Source organism: Palaemon carinicauda, chromosome 1 (assembly GCF_036898095.1).
Source record: "Palaemon carinicauda isolate YSFRI2023 chromosome 1, ASM3689809v2, whole genome shotgun sequence".
In the NCBI taxonomy this organism is placed as follows: Eukaryota; Metazoa; Arthropoda; class Malacostraca; order Decapoda; family Palaemonidae; genus Palaemon; species Palaemon carinicauda.
Genome location: NC_090725.1, coordinates 332,961,808 through 332,980,802, shown reverse-complemented (window position 1 = coordinate 332,980,802; position 18,995 = coordinate 332,961,808). Strand labels below are relative to the sequence as shown.

General features: G+C 45.1%; 1 protein-coding gene across 1 annotated transcript in view; it reads left to right on the top strand.

Moving 5' to 3' along the window:
- LOC137641090 (solute carrier family 23 member 2-like) overlaps positions 1–18,183 on the top strand; it is a 32,552-nt gene extending 14,369 nt beyond the window's left edge. Inside the window, exons 7-13 of the mRNA XM_068373538.1 lie at positions 1,085–1,226; positions 1,882–1,995; positions 2,318–2,457; positions 2,587–2,826; positions 3,015–3,144; positions 14,884–14,935; positions 18,015–18,183. Of these exons, the coding sequence (XP_068229639.1) occupies positions 1,085–1,226; positions 1,882–1,995; positions 2,318–2,457; positions 2,587–2,826; positions 3,015–3,144; positions 14,884–14,935; positions 18,015–18,183 (987 nt within the window). The remainder of the gene's footprint in view (positions 1–1,084; positions 1,227–1,881; positions 1,996–2,317; positions 2,458–2,586; positions 2,827–3,014; positions 3,145–14,883; positions 14,936–18,014) is intronic.
- Positions 18,184–18,995: the final 812 nt, after the last annotated feature.

Sequence of the window (18,995 nt, the reverse complement as noted above, 5' to 3'; positions counted from 1 at the left end):
GCAGGTAGGCACTACTATAGACACCACTTGCATTGCTAGTCAAGTTGTCAGAACTGTTTTGCCTTCAGGGTCACCTAGAGGACCATAGCTAATGGCAGAACTTCTCAGGCATCTCTGGAATATAACAATCCTGCCGACTAACATATGATTTCAGATGAAACTAGTCTGTGACTGGCTAGCGACCAGTCACCAAATAACTGCCAACAAGCTGGTGTATATTCAGGGACATGGTCAGTAACTATTTGTGACTTATGATTAGGTAAAATTACTCAATTAGACGGTCAGCTATTAAGTTTGCAATATGTCATAGGAAAAATTAGTTAATTAGATAGTCAGCTACTAAATTTACAATATGTCACAGATTGGTTGCAGACTGGTCATCAAGAGTTGGCAACTGTGTTGATGAGATTCAACTACGTCTTGGTAACTAAGCCTAATTCATAGTTGTACTTCTAAGATGATGCCAACTCCTAACCAGTTGGTGACCAATCTGCAATTTATCAACAGCAGCAACAAAAAAATATTCAGCAACCTGTCCCTAACTTGAGGATAGCCACCAGTTGAGCCACAGCTTATTTAGAGCTCCAAATAATACTTACATAAGCAGAGACCCACCAAGACTGGCAACTGACAATACACATAACAGCAGATTATCTCGACAGTCAGAGACACGGGGAAACATTTAAAAAAACTACAGTATTTCAGCCTTTAACGGCAACGGGGCTGTGTAGAAAGTGAAATGTAAGTCTCTCGTTTGACAGCTTATGAGGCTACCCTTTTGAAAAATGAACAGTATGAATTATGTATGGTTAGGACAATGGTCTTCTGTTCAGTGAAATTAAACAACACTGGGCATAGCCATTATTTGGATGGAAGACCACCAAGATATACAAGACTCCCGGCACATTAATCCATTGAGCATCCATGGGGCACCTACCCTAGCACCAATCCCTTAAGAAAAAATGGTCTATGGTTAGGAAAAATAATTTTTAAACGAATGTGGGTAATTAACCTGATCATTCATAAACAATTGACTGACTGATGACTTTAGGGAACTGATTGTTTTTCTTTCTGCATTTTTCAGATGTTGCTTGCGGTTTTCATTTCGTGGATGGTTTGCTGGATTTTAACAGTCACTGATCTCCTACCCGAGGGATCTGCACCACGCACAGATGTAAAAGGGTCCTTTCTGAATAATTCTCCTTGGTTCAGAGTCCCTTACCCAGGTGAAATCATAATTAAAATCTGTCTTCATATCTTTAGATAGGATTAACATGCCAAGGAGTAAATTATGGTATTCAACAACTTTGGGTGGTAAATATCTTGAATTCGCCATGGGTTCTAGTTATCCATAAAACAATATTTTTTCCAGTAACCTCTCATCTAAAAGTGACACAGTTTTTGTAAGCTTAACCCAATGTCTCTTTAGTTATCTGTATTTACTGGATTTCGGTTTGGGAAGCCTCAATTTATTTTATTGTTTTGTTTCTAGGTGAACTGCTAATTACAAATTGAATACCTACCAGTTTATTTCATTTTGAGGAATTATTGATCTCTACAATAAAATATTATTCACTTTTGGATACAATGGCTTGTCAAGAAAAGCCTCCAACTTTTGTTGGACTATGAAAGTTGCCTGAAACCCACATTTTTAAAATTATGACTATAAAAGTATTACAAAGAAAATCTAGTAAATAAGTAATGGTGTTTCAATGACAACCTACACAACCATTGCCTATATCATTGTACCTCAAAATGGTATCTAGAATGATCTAAATTCCCATCATTTCCATATTCTGACAGGGACCATACTATCTAACCATTGCCAACATTTTCAAATATTGGCATTTTGCCCTTCCTTGATATTTCTCCTTCGGTTAGGTCAGTGGGGATTCCCAAAAGCATCCGTCGCTGGAGTTGTGAGCATATTAAGCGGAACAATTGCCTCTATCATCGAGAACTTCAGTAATTATTACGCATGTGCAAGAGTTGCAGGTGAGTCAAGCCGCTTATATGTTGGGGATGGGGGAGTTGATCGGAAGAACTTGGCAGAATTTAGGCTATGCCAGTCAGACATATTAATGCGTAAAAGTTTTATTGATAGGATTTGTTTTACCATTTTGTCTACACAGTATTTTATATAGAATATATCTGAAACACTTGTATTTAACATTATGTCCAAGAAAATCTATAAATTTCATAAGCAATTATGCGAGATATTAGTTTCATAAAATGTGAGAAAGTGCCTTCAAGGTAATTTCTTGATGGAATGTTCATTATACTCAAAAACACTGGTCACTGATTCCTTCCCTTACAGGGGTATCTAATCCACCCACCAATGCCATCAACCGTGGCATTGGAATAGAGGGTATCGGGTGCTTATTAGCAGGACTCATTGGCACAGGGAGCGGTACCACATGCAGCACTCAAAACGTAGGCGTCATTGAAATAACAAAGGTAATTCTTTCTCCATGAATTAACACCATCATACAGTAGAATTGAGCAATATGTTATCTCCACTCACAATGATATATAAGATAAAGTTATTAAATTAACTAAAAAAATTTCTTTCTACCGGTGCCCCAGGTTGGAAGTCGAAGAGTTGTACAATACAGTGCCTTCCTACTTATTCTGACGGGTCTATTGGGGAAAACTGGAGGCCTATTCATAGCCATACCAGACCCTGTCTTGGCAGGGATCTTAATCATCACATTTGCAATGATAACAGCCGCTGGAATGACATCTCTTCAGTGCATTGATTTGAACTCTTCCAGAAACCTTTTTGTCCTGGGATTCTCACTCTTCCTCGGCATTGCTTTACCAAAGGTTAGAGGTACTTTATATATTGCAAAGGTAATTTTATCAGATAGTCTTAAAAATGGGAATTTTTTGTTTTTGTATGAATGATTGCATTAACGTTGCAGGCATGCACATTCTGAAATAAACTTTCAAATTAAAGTCTATTTACAAATACATAGAGCTACTTTTCTAATAATTCCCCCTAATCCTAACAGTGGCTACAGAATAATCCAGGAACCATTCGTACTGGGGTGGTCATGCTGGACCAAGTACTCACCGTCATTCTGCAAAACCCGATGTTTGTCGGTGGGTTTCTGGGATTCTTCTTAGATACCACAATACCAGGTTAGTTTTGAATATATCACTCATATTTAGAGTAGCATTATTAAGCGACAGAGTTATAATGAATGTTGTGTCCAAGAAGTATTCCCTTGGAACAAATAGCACAATTAAGTTGAAATTAAAACACTGGCTAGTATAGTGGTAACTGAAGTTCTGGTATCTATTCTGATGAAACTGGAACTGAAACCAGACGCTTTTTATGTTCTGTTAGTTGAACTAAAATTAGAAGATTAAGTTTGTCAAACTTTCCACAAAAGAATAAAATATCAAAGATCCGAGTGTGACCGCGATTAGGCGGGAAGCTCTTCTCACCTGAGGAAGGGTTCCGCCACCCTCCTAAGCCTAGCTATCCTGTCGTCTGATGTTAAGGCTTTGTGGAGATTGGTGTCTATCAGCATGCCTAGATAAACCAGTCATTGGGACGGCTGCAGAGAGGACTTCTCGAGGTTTACCACGATCCCCAGATCCTGGCAAAGACCTAGAAGCCTGTCTCGGTGCTGAAGAAGGATCAACTCCGAGTCTGCTAGGATCAGCCAGTTGTCCAGATAACAAAGGAGACGGATGCCGTTCCTGTGCGCCCAAGATGAAATCAGGGTGAACACTCTGGTGAACACCTGAGGTGCTGTGGAGAGACCGAAACACAGCACCTTGAACTGGTAGATCTTGTCGTCTAGGCTGAATCTCAAGTACTTCCTGGAAGACGGATGGATTGGGATCTGGAAGTACGCGTCCTTTAAATCCAGTGTGCACATGAAGTCTAGAGGTCTCACCGCAAGTCTGACCATGTCGGCTGTCTCCATGCTGAACCGAGTTTGCTTGACAAACCAGTTCAGAGCCGAGAGGTCAATGACTGGTCTCCAGCCTCCAGGCGTCTTCTTTACAAGAAAGAGTCAACTGAAGAAGCCTGGGGAGCCGTCGACGACCTCCTGGAGAGCATCCTTCTTGAGCATGGTCTTGACTTCTGCCCGAAGGGCTAGCCCCTTTACCGATCCCATGGCATAGGAGCTCAACGACACTGGATTCGCTGTCAGGGGAGGTTGAGATGTTATGAACAGGACGCGATAGCCTTCGCCGATCACCGAAACCGTCCAAGCATCGGCCCCGTGTTGCTGCCACCTGTGCACGCAACGTCGAAGGCATCCCCCCACAGGGGGACACACGGGGGGATTGCCACTCCTAGTGTTTGCGGCCACGGCCGCTCCCTCTAGGAGTCTTGCCTCCCCTGGAGGACTTACCGCCCCTCTTGACCTTGGCTGGAAAGGGCTGGGGCTTAGACACCACTTTCTTAGCTGCCGGTGCCTGCTTCGGTGCCTTACGAGGCTGCTGCTGCTGTTGCTGCGGAGCTGGAGGCTTATAGGGCCGAGCTGTAAGGGCCCTATGGAGGAGGCTAGGTTTCCTCTACCTCTCAGCCGTTCGGTCCATATCCTGGGGCTCCAACAGATTCTCCCCAAGGAGGGTAGCATGTCTGAGCCTACAGACATCCACGGCGGGGACCTTCGGGTGGAACCTCTCGGTCACCGCATCGCGCCGCTTCAATACCGAGTTGGCCCACAGGGTGATGACCTGGTGCGCCAGGAACTCGATGGAGCGGGTGCCCGAGAGTAAGAAGGTCTCCAGGGCCTTCCTATTGGTCTCCTTAGACAAGTCCTCGGAGCGCAATAGGATGCCCAGAGTTCCTAGCCATATATCCAGCCACGAAGTGGCCTGCAAGGTGCACTTCGCGACCTTCTCATGACTCAGGATCTCCGACGCCGAGAACGATACCTGCCGGGCGGAGAGCTTCTCGAAAGGAACTGAGTGATGGAGAGGAAGAGCGAGATTAGACTCACCCAAGATCTCAAAATACCTCCTCTGCTGGAGACGAGGAGGTGGGATAAGTTTGTTCACGGCAGAGGAACGACTGGAGGAGGCAAGAATCGCGAGTTGGGCATTGGCCCTGGCTCTGGTACTCTTCAGACCCCGAGACCAGGGCAGAGCCGCATTGGTCTTAGGGGCCTTCTGAACATCGAACACTTGGTCCAGGACCGTGTCCTTGCCTTCTCAGGGGGCGATCACGGGATCCATGAACCCGTTGAGTTGCCTCATCAGGCTCAGGACCTGCCAGAAGGCATGTTCAGATTCCTGCTGGTCTCCTGCTTGCGGGCTGGCCGCTAAGTCTCCCGTCCCCGGAATCTCTTCCTGGGGCGAAGCGTGGACGTTCTCCCGGGGAGCAGCGGGTTCCTGGCCAATCCTTGAAGACGATTTCGGGATGGTCTTGGAGTCCTTGGGTTCCCTCCTGGGAGGGATACAGGATCCCAACAAAGAGGTTCGGAGAGCACCTTCCGCGCGAGACGATTCTCCTCCATGAAGAGAAGGCTCCCCCCTTGGTGCCGAGGGGGAGACTATCACCTCACTGGACTCACCCGAGGATGGAAAAGCCTCGTCCACGGGAGAAGGAGAAAACGCTCGAGCAGGGGAAGGGGCCTTCCCGACAGACCTCTTAGGAACCAACTTCTCCCTGGGGGAAATCACCACGAAGTCCACTCCTCTCCTTCTCTTCAGCGGAGGTGAGGCAGTCGTTGGCTTGTGACCCTGATCGGCGAGTGCTGGCTTCATAGCCTTCACTAACGCCCGCATCAGAGGACCAAACCAAGTCTGTCGCTCCACGGACACAGAGTCCGAAATCCCCGCTGGAGGGAAGGGGATCGGGCGATCCTTCGGAGTGGACACCATTGGACCTGCCTGAAAAGGAAAAGGGGAAGAAAGATGCACTGACCTCTCTGAAGTGTCTTCCCTGTCCTGCACAAAAGCCCTGCGCTTTGGTGGAGGCGATCCTGAGCGTGGTCTGGCGACACGCGATCCTGCTGCTGTCACGAGCTGCGAAATTTGGCGCAAACGGTGGTCACGCGTAGGCGAACGGCTGCGCGGGCACGCAGGCGAGCGATCGTGCAGGCGAGTGGGCGCGAGGGCGTACAGGCGAACGAGCGCATAGGCAAGCCGGTGAGTGAACGCGTTGGCGCGTCGGCGAGGGAGCGTGTTGACGCTCGGGCGAGTGCGAACGCTCCGAAGATCGCTGACGACGTTGGTCAGGAGACCTGTAGCGCGTGGGAGAGCGATTGCGAGCAGGCGATCGGTGGTGCGCTGGTGAACACTGGCGCGCAGGTGAGCAATGGCGCGTTGGCGAGCGATAGAGCGTAGATTGCGTAGGCGAACGACCGCGTGAGGGAGAGATAACAGAGGGCGACCCATGTCCTTCCAGATCTTCTGGGCGACGGCACGTTGGAGAACGCTTGTGCGCAGGCGATAGGTCACGCGGGCGGTCTGGAGATCGCCGATGTTCAGGTGATTGCTGACGCGCAGGAGAACGCTGACGAGCAGGCGATTGTTGAATCGTCTGTGATCGCTGGCGAGCAAGAGGGCGACGCGTGGAATCCTGTGAGGGAACAGTCGGCGCGGGGCGCAAAGGCGAACGTTCACGAACAGGAACAGGAACAGGAACAGGGGGCGCGTGGGCGCGTGGGCGTACGTGCGTTTTAGAAACACGCGCCGGAGAAAGCGAGCGATGTTGTACAGGAACAAGCTGAGGATCGCGAGGTCGGTCAGGAGACTGATGGCGCGCGGGGCGCACAACAGAAACTGCAGGATATTCGGAGACCACAGGGGAGCGCTGGCGAACAGTGGGGCGATGGTCCTCAGAAGAGCGCTGACGAACAGGAGAGCGCTGACGGTCAGAAGAGCGCTGACGGGCAGGAGAGCGCCTGTGCGCTAACACTACAGAAGGGCGAGCAGGGGAACGCTGGCGCGCTGGGCGCTCAACAGGAACAACAGGTTGAAGGATGTCCTCAGGAGAGCGCTGGCGAGAAGAGGGGCGATCATCAGGAGAGCGCTGGCGAACAGAAGATCGCTGACGAACAGGAGAGCGCTGACGAGCAGGAGACCGCCTGTGCGCTAACACTACACGCGCAAGGGAAGAATCCCTTTGCCCCGAAGGGACCGTTGCCCGTCGGGTGACGAGGTCAGGTTGCTGAACATCTGCCCCAGAAGTAGAAGGTCTGGAAGGCGTAGGAGACCGATACCCAGAGAGGTCTAAGGAAGCTGGAGCTGCAGGATGTTTACAGCGAGGAGAGTCCCCTTCGGAGGAAGAAGGAGAAGATCCAAAAAGGCGCCTCTTAACACCCTTATAAGGAGAAAGGAGGCCCTTGCGACGCAGCGGACGGTGAGCCTAACGGCGAAGGCGGCCACGAGGAAGATCGTCAGGACCATCAGTCCTCCGAAGGGGAGTCTCAGTCAAAGCACTCCCCTTAGAAGGAGGCTGGACAGCAGAAGAGCCCGCAGGACTCCCTTCCCCCTTCGAAGGATGTACGGAAGGGGGAGGAGAGCCGTGAGCACCAACATCCACAACTGCACCTGCAGAGGATTGATCCGCCCCGTCGGAAGCCTCTGTCACCACGACGTCGACGATAGACAGAGGGTCTACCTCTGCTATCACCAGCGACTGCTTAACAGCGGCCCCTAACTGGACAAGGTCAATCAGGGCTACCCTGGAGGACAGGCCCTTAAGCCCCAGGGAAGCCAAAATCTGAAAAAGATCATCGTTAGACAAAGATTCATCAATAACCTCCCCCCGGAGGAGGAGGAGGAACCGCCCCGCTATGGGAGGCGACGCCCTCTCCCCCAACCCAAGGTCGGGAAACAGAACTAGGGCCAGCGCTCCCACTCGGCCGACTCTCCTTAGGAGCCGAACGAGGGGGAGCTTCGGAGAGGGTTTGGGCGGCGAAAGAAGAGTCCCGAGAACCTTCCTCCTTCAAAGCAACCCCGGAAGGAGAACGGTCTCTCTTGGACTTCTTTTTACGCCGGCGGCCAAACCTCTCCCACTGGGAGGGAGACCACTCCCTGCACTCGCTACACGTATTTTCCTGATCACACCGTTGGCCTCGACACTGCGGGCAAAGGGTGTGCGGATCAGTGTCCACGGCCGATATAAAAGTACCACAAGGGTGGCCGGCAATTCCAGGGCACTTGCGCATAGCGGACAATAAAGGTAGTCAACTTCTAACACACACACAAACTGAAAGAAAAGGCAGAAAAAGATTAAAGGCTGTCAACGAGGACGATGGACAGACATGTCTGTTCATCGCCGGAGCCAAAAGTGAAGTGAAACAAATCACCGGTGTGTGTGGGGGGGGAGGGGTAGCAAGCTATCCCTTCCCCTACCCCCGCTAACTAGCGCGGGGGTAGTTAACCCTCATTAAAAACTATTGGCTCGTCATTTCAGCAATGTCGAAAGGTAAACCCAATGCAAATAGCGTGGTTTGTATTTCGGTTACGGAACAACTAGATGAAAACACATTGTAAAAAATATAAACAAAGAAAAAGTGGTTAAACAAGAGCGTCATGAAAAATACCCAGGACTCGGACAGCTGATGCTACGCCTAAATTGCGTATATCATCCGTGTTGCTTACGCGAGATCGTACACCGCACTTCAGCAAATGTAACTTTGTACAAATAAGTTATGTGATACTTTCATTAACTTTTTCTACTTTAATCACATTCAATCCTATCTTAAGGTGGCGTCTACGATAGGCTGTGCAATAACTATCCGTTTTCATCGTCACCTACTGCACCACTAATTCAATATCGTCATCATTGAAGTTTCTTTGGAATATGTATCATAGGCTAGTACCCCATACAGAATTAATCATAATTATTTGGTAATAAGATCAGTAATATCTTTTATAAATAAAATAGTTTCAGATAAATGTTCCGTGTCCCACCGCCTTAAATTACGTAATCATGTTTTAGAGGTATTAACAATGTCCTGGAGCCTTAAATTTCATAGTAATGTTCAAGAACAATTCTCCATATCTTGCAGTATTAAAATATTCTACGGTACGCAGTACTGTACATACAGTATATGGTAGTGAACATATATAGCACAATATACTCCAGACTTGTGCCTTCAAGTTAGGATAGGCTAGCTTAACCTAACATGATGATATACAACAGTGCACTTATACAATATATATAGGAAAATTATGTATAATTAATAGTACTGTATTCATAGAAGTGTAAGAAAGTGCTACAATATGGGAAAAGATTTGCAGCAGTTTGAGATTTATAATGGCTTAAAATACCTGTACATAAAGATGAATAGGTTGCCCAGCTTTCAGCAAAAAATAGGCTTCCCCATTTATAGCGATAAATAGGTTTCCCAAACTTTTAGCAAAAACTAGGTTTCCCCAACTTTTACCGAAAAATAGATTTCTCGTTTTTAGCAAAAATAGGTTTCGCCCACTTTAAAAAAAAAATAAGTTTCCCCACTTTAAGTGAAAAATAGGTCTCCCCCTTTTACCAAACAATAGGTTTCCCCAGCTTTTAGGGAACAATAGATTTCTCACTTCTAGCAAAAAATAGGTTTCCCCATTTTTAGCAAAAAGTAGGTTTACCCCGCTTTTAGTGAAAAATAGATTTCCCCACTTTTAGCAAAAAATGGGTTTCCCCCACTTTTAGCCAAAAATAGGTTTCCCCCAATTTTACCGAAAAATAGGTTTCCACCACTTCTAGCCAATACTGTAATATGTTCACCTACTTTAGGCAAAAAACAGGTTTCCCCACTTTTAGTGAAAAGTAGGTTTCGCCCGCTTTTAGCAAAAAATAGGTTTACCCCACTTCTAGCAAAAAATAGGTTTCTCCGCTTTTCACAAAATTTTGCTGTACAGTATATTAATATGTAGGCCTATATATACAGTATATAGTCTACAGTATGATATGTTTTCCCATGGCAGGCAGGCGCCAAGTGAGTGTGCCGGTTGCAAAGAGCAACCGAGTCAGTCTGTATCTGAGGACGCATTAAACCACATGTCCCCACCATCGTGTGTCTCTTGTCCTACCTTGACATCTAATACAGGCTAATGCATGTTCCTGTGTGTATACATACACATAAAGTTTACATGCATAATTATACACGAGATTGTACACACATGCTATTGGCTGACAGATAAGAGGTCTATCCTCGCATGGTAATGGTAGGCCGCTGGTTGGCCTACATAGCAACAGGCACCATTCCCCTCGTTACGTTCCACTTTGTATTTCGCAAGCCGTACGTCTACGTTTGTTATTTTGTACTTACGAGTTTTGTGATACTTTTGTTGAATTTTTTTACTTTAATCACATTCAATCCAGTTCTACGATGGCGTCCACGATAGGCTGTGCAGTAAATATTGTCGTCTTCATCGTCATCTACTGCACAGCCAATTCATCGTCATTGTCATCGTTCAAGTTTCATTGGAGTGCATGCCATCGGCGAATACCCCCATAAAGAATTAGTTATAATCATTTGGGAATAAGATTAGCATTACTCTTTTTTTTTTTTTTTTTAAATAAAATAGTTTCAGAGAATTGTTCTATGTCTTGCAGCCTTAAATTACATAGTAACATTTTAGAAAAACTTTTCCATGTCTTGTATCCTTAAAATATTCTACAAAGTATCGTACGTATAGGTTAGTGAACTTGTACAGTGTAGCACAATGTACTGTACTCCAGTCCGTACCTGCAAGTCAGTATATGCTAGTCTAACCTAACATGTACTTTATACAGAAGTACACACACACACACACACACACATATATATATATATATATATATATATATATATATATATATATATATATATATATATATATATATATAAAACAAAAACTTTGTACAGTATAACTAAAAGTATTCATAAAAGTGTGAGAAAGTGCTTTAAGAATGTGGATAAGATTTGTGACAGTTTGGGGAGGGTTTATAAAAAGCCACAGGTCGATCGAGAAATCTCCGAAGTTAGGAGGCAACGGCAGTACAAGAAAGTCAGCGCACCGACATGATGAGATCACCCTTCACAAAGGGGAGCTCCAATAGACTCCACAGTCCTAGCCTGGGAGACCACGAACGAATATAGCATGCCGGACCAACGGATTTACCAACGAGGGTTATGCTAAGCCTGGATGCAGCAAGTCGATCAAGAAATCCCAGAGGCTAGGAGGAACGGCAGTACACGAAGTCAGCAAGTCAGCGCACTGATAAACTGAAATCACCCTTCGCAAAGGGGAACTCTAAAGTACTGCGCAGCCCTAGCATGGGAGATCACGAGCGAATGCAGCCTGACGGACAAGAGCCTAAAAAGTCTAAAATACCTGAGGATCGAAGGCATATGGGCATAAATACTCAGTAAACTAGTATAACTGAGGTTAAAAACCCATAAGGGAAATAGGGCCACTGCCAACAAGTCCAGTAAGAAAGACCCGAACGCCATCGGCGAACCCGTCTCCAACTATGATTTCACCACTCTCTAGGCTAGGCTAGCCGAAACTGACACGCACTGAACTAAAACTAAAAATACAATAATGCAAGGTAAATGCAACCAGATAAAGAGCCCAAGGCATCATAATGCTATAAAACTAGCTAACGTGAAACTAGTAAATAAATTAAATGAACACGATAAATAAGGGCAGTCGGTTACACAACATGACGCCCAAAGCTAGCTGGACTCAGAGTGCCCGGCTCCCACACCGTTACAAGATAAATAACCATTCCCCGTAGGGATCCAAAACACCTAGAGCTAAATCAAACCGTAAAGGAAGATGTTACTCAACTTAGACGACAAAGAAGAAGCCATTATACTAGGAAACACTCCAAAAAATCTGAAAAATGGGCACAAAACAAACCAACCACGTAAGCAGAAAAACACTGTGAACAAAGGAATGACTCATCAGTGACGAATAAGGGCACCATAGGGGGAGAGGATATGTAACGGCTCCTCAGTTATCCTTCCCCATAGTTAACTAGCCTGGGTAAAGTCTGTTGGGGGTGCAGATATTTATGGTTATCTACGGATACGTCCCTGATTATACATGATATCTTCGGATAGTTGTTCCGGGGGTTAGAACCATGTGATACCTGTTGGTAATTCGCTTGTAATATCACTCACAGAAATATTATACAGTAAGAAGCTGCCGAAGGGAACTTTCATCAGGACGACATGGCTATCTCACCAAAAAGTAGATTTTTCCTACGTCAAAATCCCTTAAAATGCCCGTACATAATAAAAAATAGGTTTCTGCCGCTTTTCACAAAATTTAGCTTTTTGCGGAGGCTCATGAAATGTACCTTTTGTAAATCATGGGGGAAGACTAAATATACATATACAGTATATTCAAATGTAGGGCCTACTTTTATAGCCTATAATGTGTTCCTGTGTGTATAGACACACTGTATACACTTAAATGCATGATTATATGCAAGATTATACCCAACACGCTATTAGCTGACAGATAAGAGTAGGCCAATCGCTGCATAGTAATGTGTATCCTGGCTGCTGGTTGAACCACAGTGTGCCTGGCAGAACCTCCCTTTCTTACATTCTGCTTTGCATTTCGTGAGCCATACACTTTGTACTCGTGAGTTTTGTGATACTTTCTTTAACTGCTTTACTTTAACTAAATTCAATCCAGCATTACGAAAGGCTGAGCAATAAATGTTGTTGTCTTCTTCGTTATCTACTGCACAACTAATTTATCGTCACCATCATCATTCAAGTTTGTTTTGTTAGAGTGCGTATCACAGGCGAGTACCTCATACACAATTAGTCGAAATTATTTGGAAATGCAATTAGCAATTCTTTAAAATAAAATAATTTCAGAGATATGGTTCATGTCCCACAACCTTAAATAATGTTTTAGAGGCATTAACCCTTTCTTACACCCTTAAATTACATAGTCATGTTTTCGATAAATTCTCCATGTCTTGTATCCTTAAAATAATCTAAGCGATGTCGTACGTATACGATGGTGAATATGCACCGTACGCATATGGTAGTGAACAGGTACCGTAATTACAGTAAAAGGTAGTGGATATGTATAGACCAATAAACAGTCAGCCCCACTCTTCACGAGGGTTAGGTAACAGAGACAAACACAAATTCGCGTATTTTTGGTACCAAAGGATGGGATAGCAAAACTACTAACCTAACCTAACAACTCACTGCCCACTGCCAACTCAGATAATTATCATACCAAGTACTGTCTAATATTGTTTTTACTTGGTTTCTATCATAGTATAAAAATAGTTTGTAATTAAATCGGTAAGTGTACAGTCCCTGTAGTGTCTGGTCATCAAACAATTATAACAAAACACTGATATTCCTAGCTAGTAATACTGTACTGTACCGTATAAAACTCGCTGATACTGTAGTGTATATTACTGTAATATATGTATAGTAATATCATTACAATACAGGTTCACTGTTCTGTAAGTGTTTGCTGTTTTCTTTCAGATGACTCGACTACTTTGACAACTCACCACACACGTAGCCTACATTTATATACAGTAAAGTTAGCCTATTGTAGAGTACAGTAAATATTGTAATTAATAAACATTAACAATCTGTAGTGTAATACTGTTCTGTACAATATGTATACAATTTAAGATTAACCAAGGGTAAATACTTAATCCGACAACCACTAAGCATTTTCGTTCTACGCAGCAATCTTGAAACATGGCGTAATTCCTGATGCATTGTCTCTTGTGCAGCAATCTGACATCTACAGTAACCCAGTAATAATATTTATCCCATTTTCTACTTCAATGGGTTATAAAATTAACCCTTTTACCCCCCAAAGGACGTACTGGTACGTTTCACAAAACTCATCCCTTTACCCCCTTGCAAAAAACACAATAAAAAAAATTTTTTTCATATTTTTTATAATTTTTTGAGAAAATTCAGGCATTTTCCAAGAGAATGAGACCAACCTGACCTCTCTATGACAAAAATTAAGGCTGTTAGAGCAATTTAAAAAATATATACTGCAAAATGTGCTGGGGAAAAAATAACCCCTTGGGGGTTAAGGGTTGGAAATTTCCAAAGAGCCTGCGGGTAAAAGGGTTAAAAGATAACGATAAAAGTATCGTTAGTAATGTTAAAATCATTGCGTAAATACACACACCCAAAACATCAACAAAACAAAAAACAACTGTTTTGTTATGACCACTCGAATCAGATATTAGCTGTTTTGCTTGTATTCCAATCACATACGATAGTTAACAAAGTAGCATAAAACTGACATTTTTACATTATACCCTTATTAACTATGGAGAAAAGATCATCAAGAAAATCTACTGCTCTGTTGGAATAGGGGAAAGCTGTCTCTGAAATTGGAGGAAACAAAAATTAAATTCAGTGGGAACCTATGAATACGCAAATCGCGTAATTTAACGTAAATGTAGAACTTAGAAGATAATATTACAAGGTATCTGAAAACCAAGAAAATAGTTTTGTTATAACATAAATAGTTTCCTATGGTTTACAATCAAGCTCCATAGAGCTTAAAGCTATAAATTATCATGCTTCGCCAACATGAATGAAACTCCGGTTAACTTCTACAGTATATGTGGTTCACCTCAACAGTACTGTAAATAAAATATGAGAGAAGTATTTCAAATAAAACTATTGAGATTAGTATGCTAATTGGAAAATTATATATCAAGAAATAATTATTTCTTTTAGGAAATATGAAATATCCTTCGGTAGCATGCCTTAATCAGCCGATTTGGAAAGCATAAACGTAGACAATGGAAAAAGTCATAATTTGCTATGTTTTTATTTATAAATACGATACTAAAATGTGAATATTTCATGCATTATTATTGGATAGAGTTAAGTGAAACATCAGTTTAATCAAAGTCTGGTTTATTTCAAATATAGCTGTCATTTTTTGCAACAGTGAATGAATATACGGTGTACAGCGAAAGCTGGGACAAGCTGGGTAGAGAGAGGTAAGTGGCATGAAGCAGGCGCAGTGCAAAGGAGCATGAGCTAGATTTATTCTAGCGAATATGTGACTTTTATTTAATAGGTATTTTGGTTCTCTGTGTCGCATATATGGGAAATCGCAAATTACAAACTAGCGTACAGCGCAGGCTAACTTTAGGCTACTCCGATCCTGTACCCATCAGTGCGGCTAGGCAAACCTAACCTAACGTTTCTTGTATACAGCAGTGCACTTATTCATATTTCGAAAATTGTGAATAACTAAACGTATTGATAGAAGTGTGAGAAAATTATATTTTTGAGAAATTGCTCCATTTTTAATTTAGTATACATTTTGAATTTTTGGGCTCAAGCCATATCGTCCTGATGGAAGGTTCCTTCAGTAGTTTCCTAAGGGTATATATGACTACAGTAGATATTCCCAGAGAATTAAACTAAAGGTTTCACAGAATTCTAACTTCTGGCGCGAGTACCCATAAGGTTTCCCTTTAGGATATCGTATAATAACAGGGGACGTATGCTTGACACGCCACATAGCTATCTGTACCCCACATAGCGTTTACACTTCGAGGGGGAATAGTGGCAAGTTATAGGAGGAGCCGTTACAAAGTTCTCCTCCTCTGTTACTGTTTTGGTACTCAGCAGCGTCAACATCCGGTCGTCATGTTGGCCGCCATCTTGGACAACGCCGTCGTCGTGCGCCATTGTCATTCCTTTACACGTAGCGTTTATGACAAGGTGCTTTTCCCAGTTTTTCACTAAGTGGGCCAGTATGTCACAATCTTCAGCCTCGCCTTCTTCTGGAAAGTTGAGTACCATATTCTTGTATTGTATAAATAAGCTTTAGCCGTAAAGTAACGCCTTTTTATCTTAAAATACCGTGTTTTGTGGCGGAGCTGTACCTTGACCGGAGGCGTCATGCCGGACGTTATTGTTCGCCTTGCATGCTTTATTTAGTTAGCCACAACAACCTTACTTGGTCTTATAACTAATTATCAGCATTAGTTATTCAGTCTTCATTGCTAGGAATTAGTTATATTATGCCAATAGTATCCTTTTTCGGCGAGCGTAGGTAGCCGATTCGTAGGCTAGTGTTCTAGCCTAGCCCCTAGACTTGATAGCCTAGGTGGTTTTTGTTTACTCTCATGCATGATATAATAAGTGTTCCTAGTGTTAATTTATGAAATGGAGATTTTATGCATTTATACATATAAGATTCAGTGATTGCACATATGTTTTCGCATTCGAGGAAGTATACTAAGGGTTTCGGTGATCTTGGTAGTCGACTCCCTTGCCCCTAACCTAACATAGGGCTGTGGTATACTTCCTATCCTCCCCAGTTACCTTACCCAAGGTATCTCCTCCCTCTGAGGTAGCCTAGGCTACATCCTAGCCCTCCTTACCTCGAATCGCATTCGAGTAGGGTTAAGCTAGGATTTTATTTCCCCACTCCTAGCCATAGCACATGAGACAGAACCTCAGAGTACCAGTCGTTTGCCCCCAGCTCTCCCTCTAGGTGAATGAACTCTCCTTTTGGGGCCCTGCTGGTCGGCGAAGGTGGAAGGGCTCTGCCTTTCCCCTAGTCCACATTTGGTAGGGTTACAACCCTTTCCTCCCTGTGGCCTAGCGACCTGTCCTACACCTGCCTTCCCTGGTTCGGGACTCGCTTCCCTTGCCTAGGTTTGGCAGGCCAGGGGATTCTGTTTCTTTATAGTTTAGGACAGTACACTAGTGCTGTACCTTCTCTGAACTAACCTACCCTAGGCTGGAGAATGAAGTCTCCTACACCTGGGATAGGGCTGGTTCTGGAACAGAACTCCCCCCTGGAGTGTTGGTGAAGCCTACGCCTTCCCCACACTCCCCCTCATGCCCTCGCCCCTCCCCCCTCTGTCCCTTTGTGTTGGCCTAGCCATCACACACCTCTCCGCCGTCCTACAACTCCACTGTGTGCCGGCGGGTTGTGGATTCGGTTTGGTCCCTTCATGGGTTAGTCCGAGCTGGTACGCTTCCCGCATATAGTCGAACTATGGGATAGCCTAAGCGAATCGATCTGCCGGTGTGGGACCTCCCTATCTTAGAATGTTCTTCAATCCTCCCTTGGGCCGCCATCCGCAATTCTTGCCGACTGCTGGCTCTGTTGCGACTAGATGAAAGATTGCCCCCTCTCTTTCATTTGAACACTCCTTCCAGAGGAAGACGAGGTCGGGGTAACGAACTACCCTTCCCTCCCTCTTCCCCTACCCTTTCTCTCTACCTATCAGTGCCGGTCCACTGCCGCTACCCTGCCAGCAACAGCTGTCAAAGTACCCTAGTATCCACTCTGTCTCATTGATTGACGCCAGTGCTGGAATACCTTCGCCAATCGCTTGCTGACTGCTGGAGGCAGCCGACGTGCCGGAGGCAGCCGACGTGCCGGGGATCTTCCATCCTCCAGAAGTTCCTATTCTCTCTGCCACATAGACTGATGACAGGGAGGGGTTCCCACCCTCGATGGAGATTCACCGGCGCCCGGCGTGTTTCCGGCATGCCGCCACCTAATCATATTACTTCAGTGGACTGTCACCTACAAGGCCGGCTGCGACTATTGTATAGCTATATATGATAGCCAGTACATCTATGGTACAGTACTTACCCTAGACAAAAAACTATGATGTATAGTTGTGCAGCAAAAATATTTCCAGCACACTCAATGCCTCCATGCGCAGTCCCTTGCCGGGACCTATCTGAATAGGGAGGGATCATTTCTCCCCCTTTTATCCTAAACTGAATGAATTCAGTTTCCCCCTGTTACCATGACTAATTCTCCAGAGGAAGCCTAAGCTGTGCTTAATCCATCATGGATATGCCTTCCATCTCTTAGGCTCTTTAAGAGCCCCTAGAATTAGTCTAAATTGGCTGGGCGGGATGCACATGTATGTCTTTTCTGCTTCTTTTCCAGCTTACCTATCCTAGGCTTACACATGAAAAGGCATCTTATATTGAGTTAAATAACTTTAATGCTAATCTAAGATTACTTTAAGTCTTTACTTTAAGACATTGTATAGTATATGACTTCCGCAGACTCATTCCCTCTTTCTTTTACAGGAAGAGTATGTCCGGTGTGAGAGCGCCTTCTGTAGCGTTCGGCGCCAAACTTCTACGGCCACCTGTCGTGCCGAACCCACGCCAGCTGTTCCATCACCAAGGGGACTCTCCGGTATTGGGACCTGCAGGTCTGCACCATCTGCAAGGACCTGCGCCACGAGGCGTTTGAGGACCCTCCCTCTGCGGAGGCCAGGGACGTTGCCTGAGAGAAACTGCGCAAATGGGTGCGTGGTTTCCAAAAGAACGCCACGAGGCCCTGTCTCCCGAGTGAGAAGATGAGAGCTTTGCTCTTCCCAAAGGCATCTGCGGATGCTATCATCCCCAAGGCCGAGATCCCCTGCGTACAGCTTACAGTCTATCATCCCCAAGGCCGAGATCCCCTGCGTACAGCTGACAGTCGAACCTGACGTTTCAGACGCACTGCAAGACTTCCATCTTGACGAGGTGGAACAAATGTCAGAGGTATCAGACACCACCGAAAGGACCCTGATGGCCGAGGATCAGGAAGAGGGGGAGCATGTGGAGGCTCCGGACTCCGAGGGCGAAGTCGCCCGCACCCCCTCTGTTACTTTCGCTGCTGTAACAGAACCGATCCATTCTACCTCTTCTACTCCTACTCCTACACCGTCGTTACTGGAGAACCAGGACAGTCTCCAGGCCCTAGTGGCTCTCCTGGACGAGAGGTTCTGAAAAGGACACGGGGACCTCAAGAGGGAGATTCTCCGTCTGTCGAAGCAGTCGGTCAAAAAGATCAACGTCAAGGATCTTCCCCCTTGCTCAGTGACCAGCCCCTGGAGGCATGCCGAGCACATGCCAATTACAAGTGGACGAATCTTCGTCAATGACAAGCTAGGCGCCGTCCCCCTTGAAGAGGTGGAGTTTTGGCCTAGCTTTGAGTCGTATCCAGACTGTTACATCCGTCTCAAGTCTGAGCCAGCTTCCAAGGAGGAAACCGAGCCTAAGGAGGTCATAGGCTTTGAC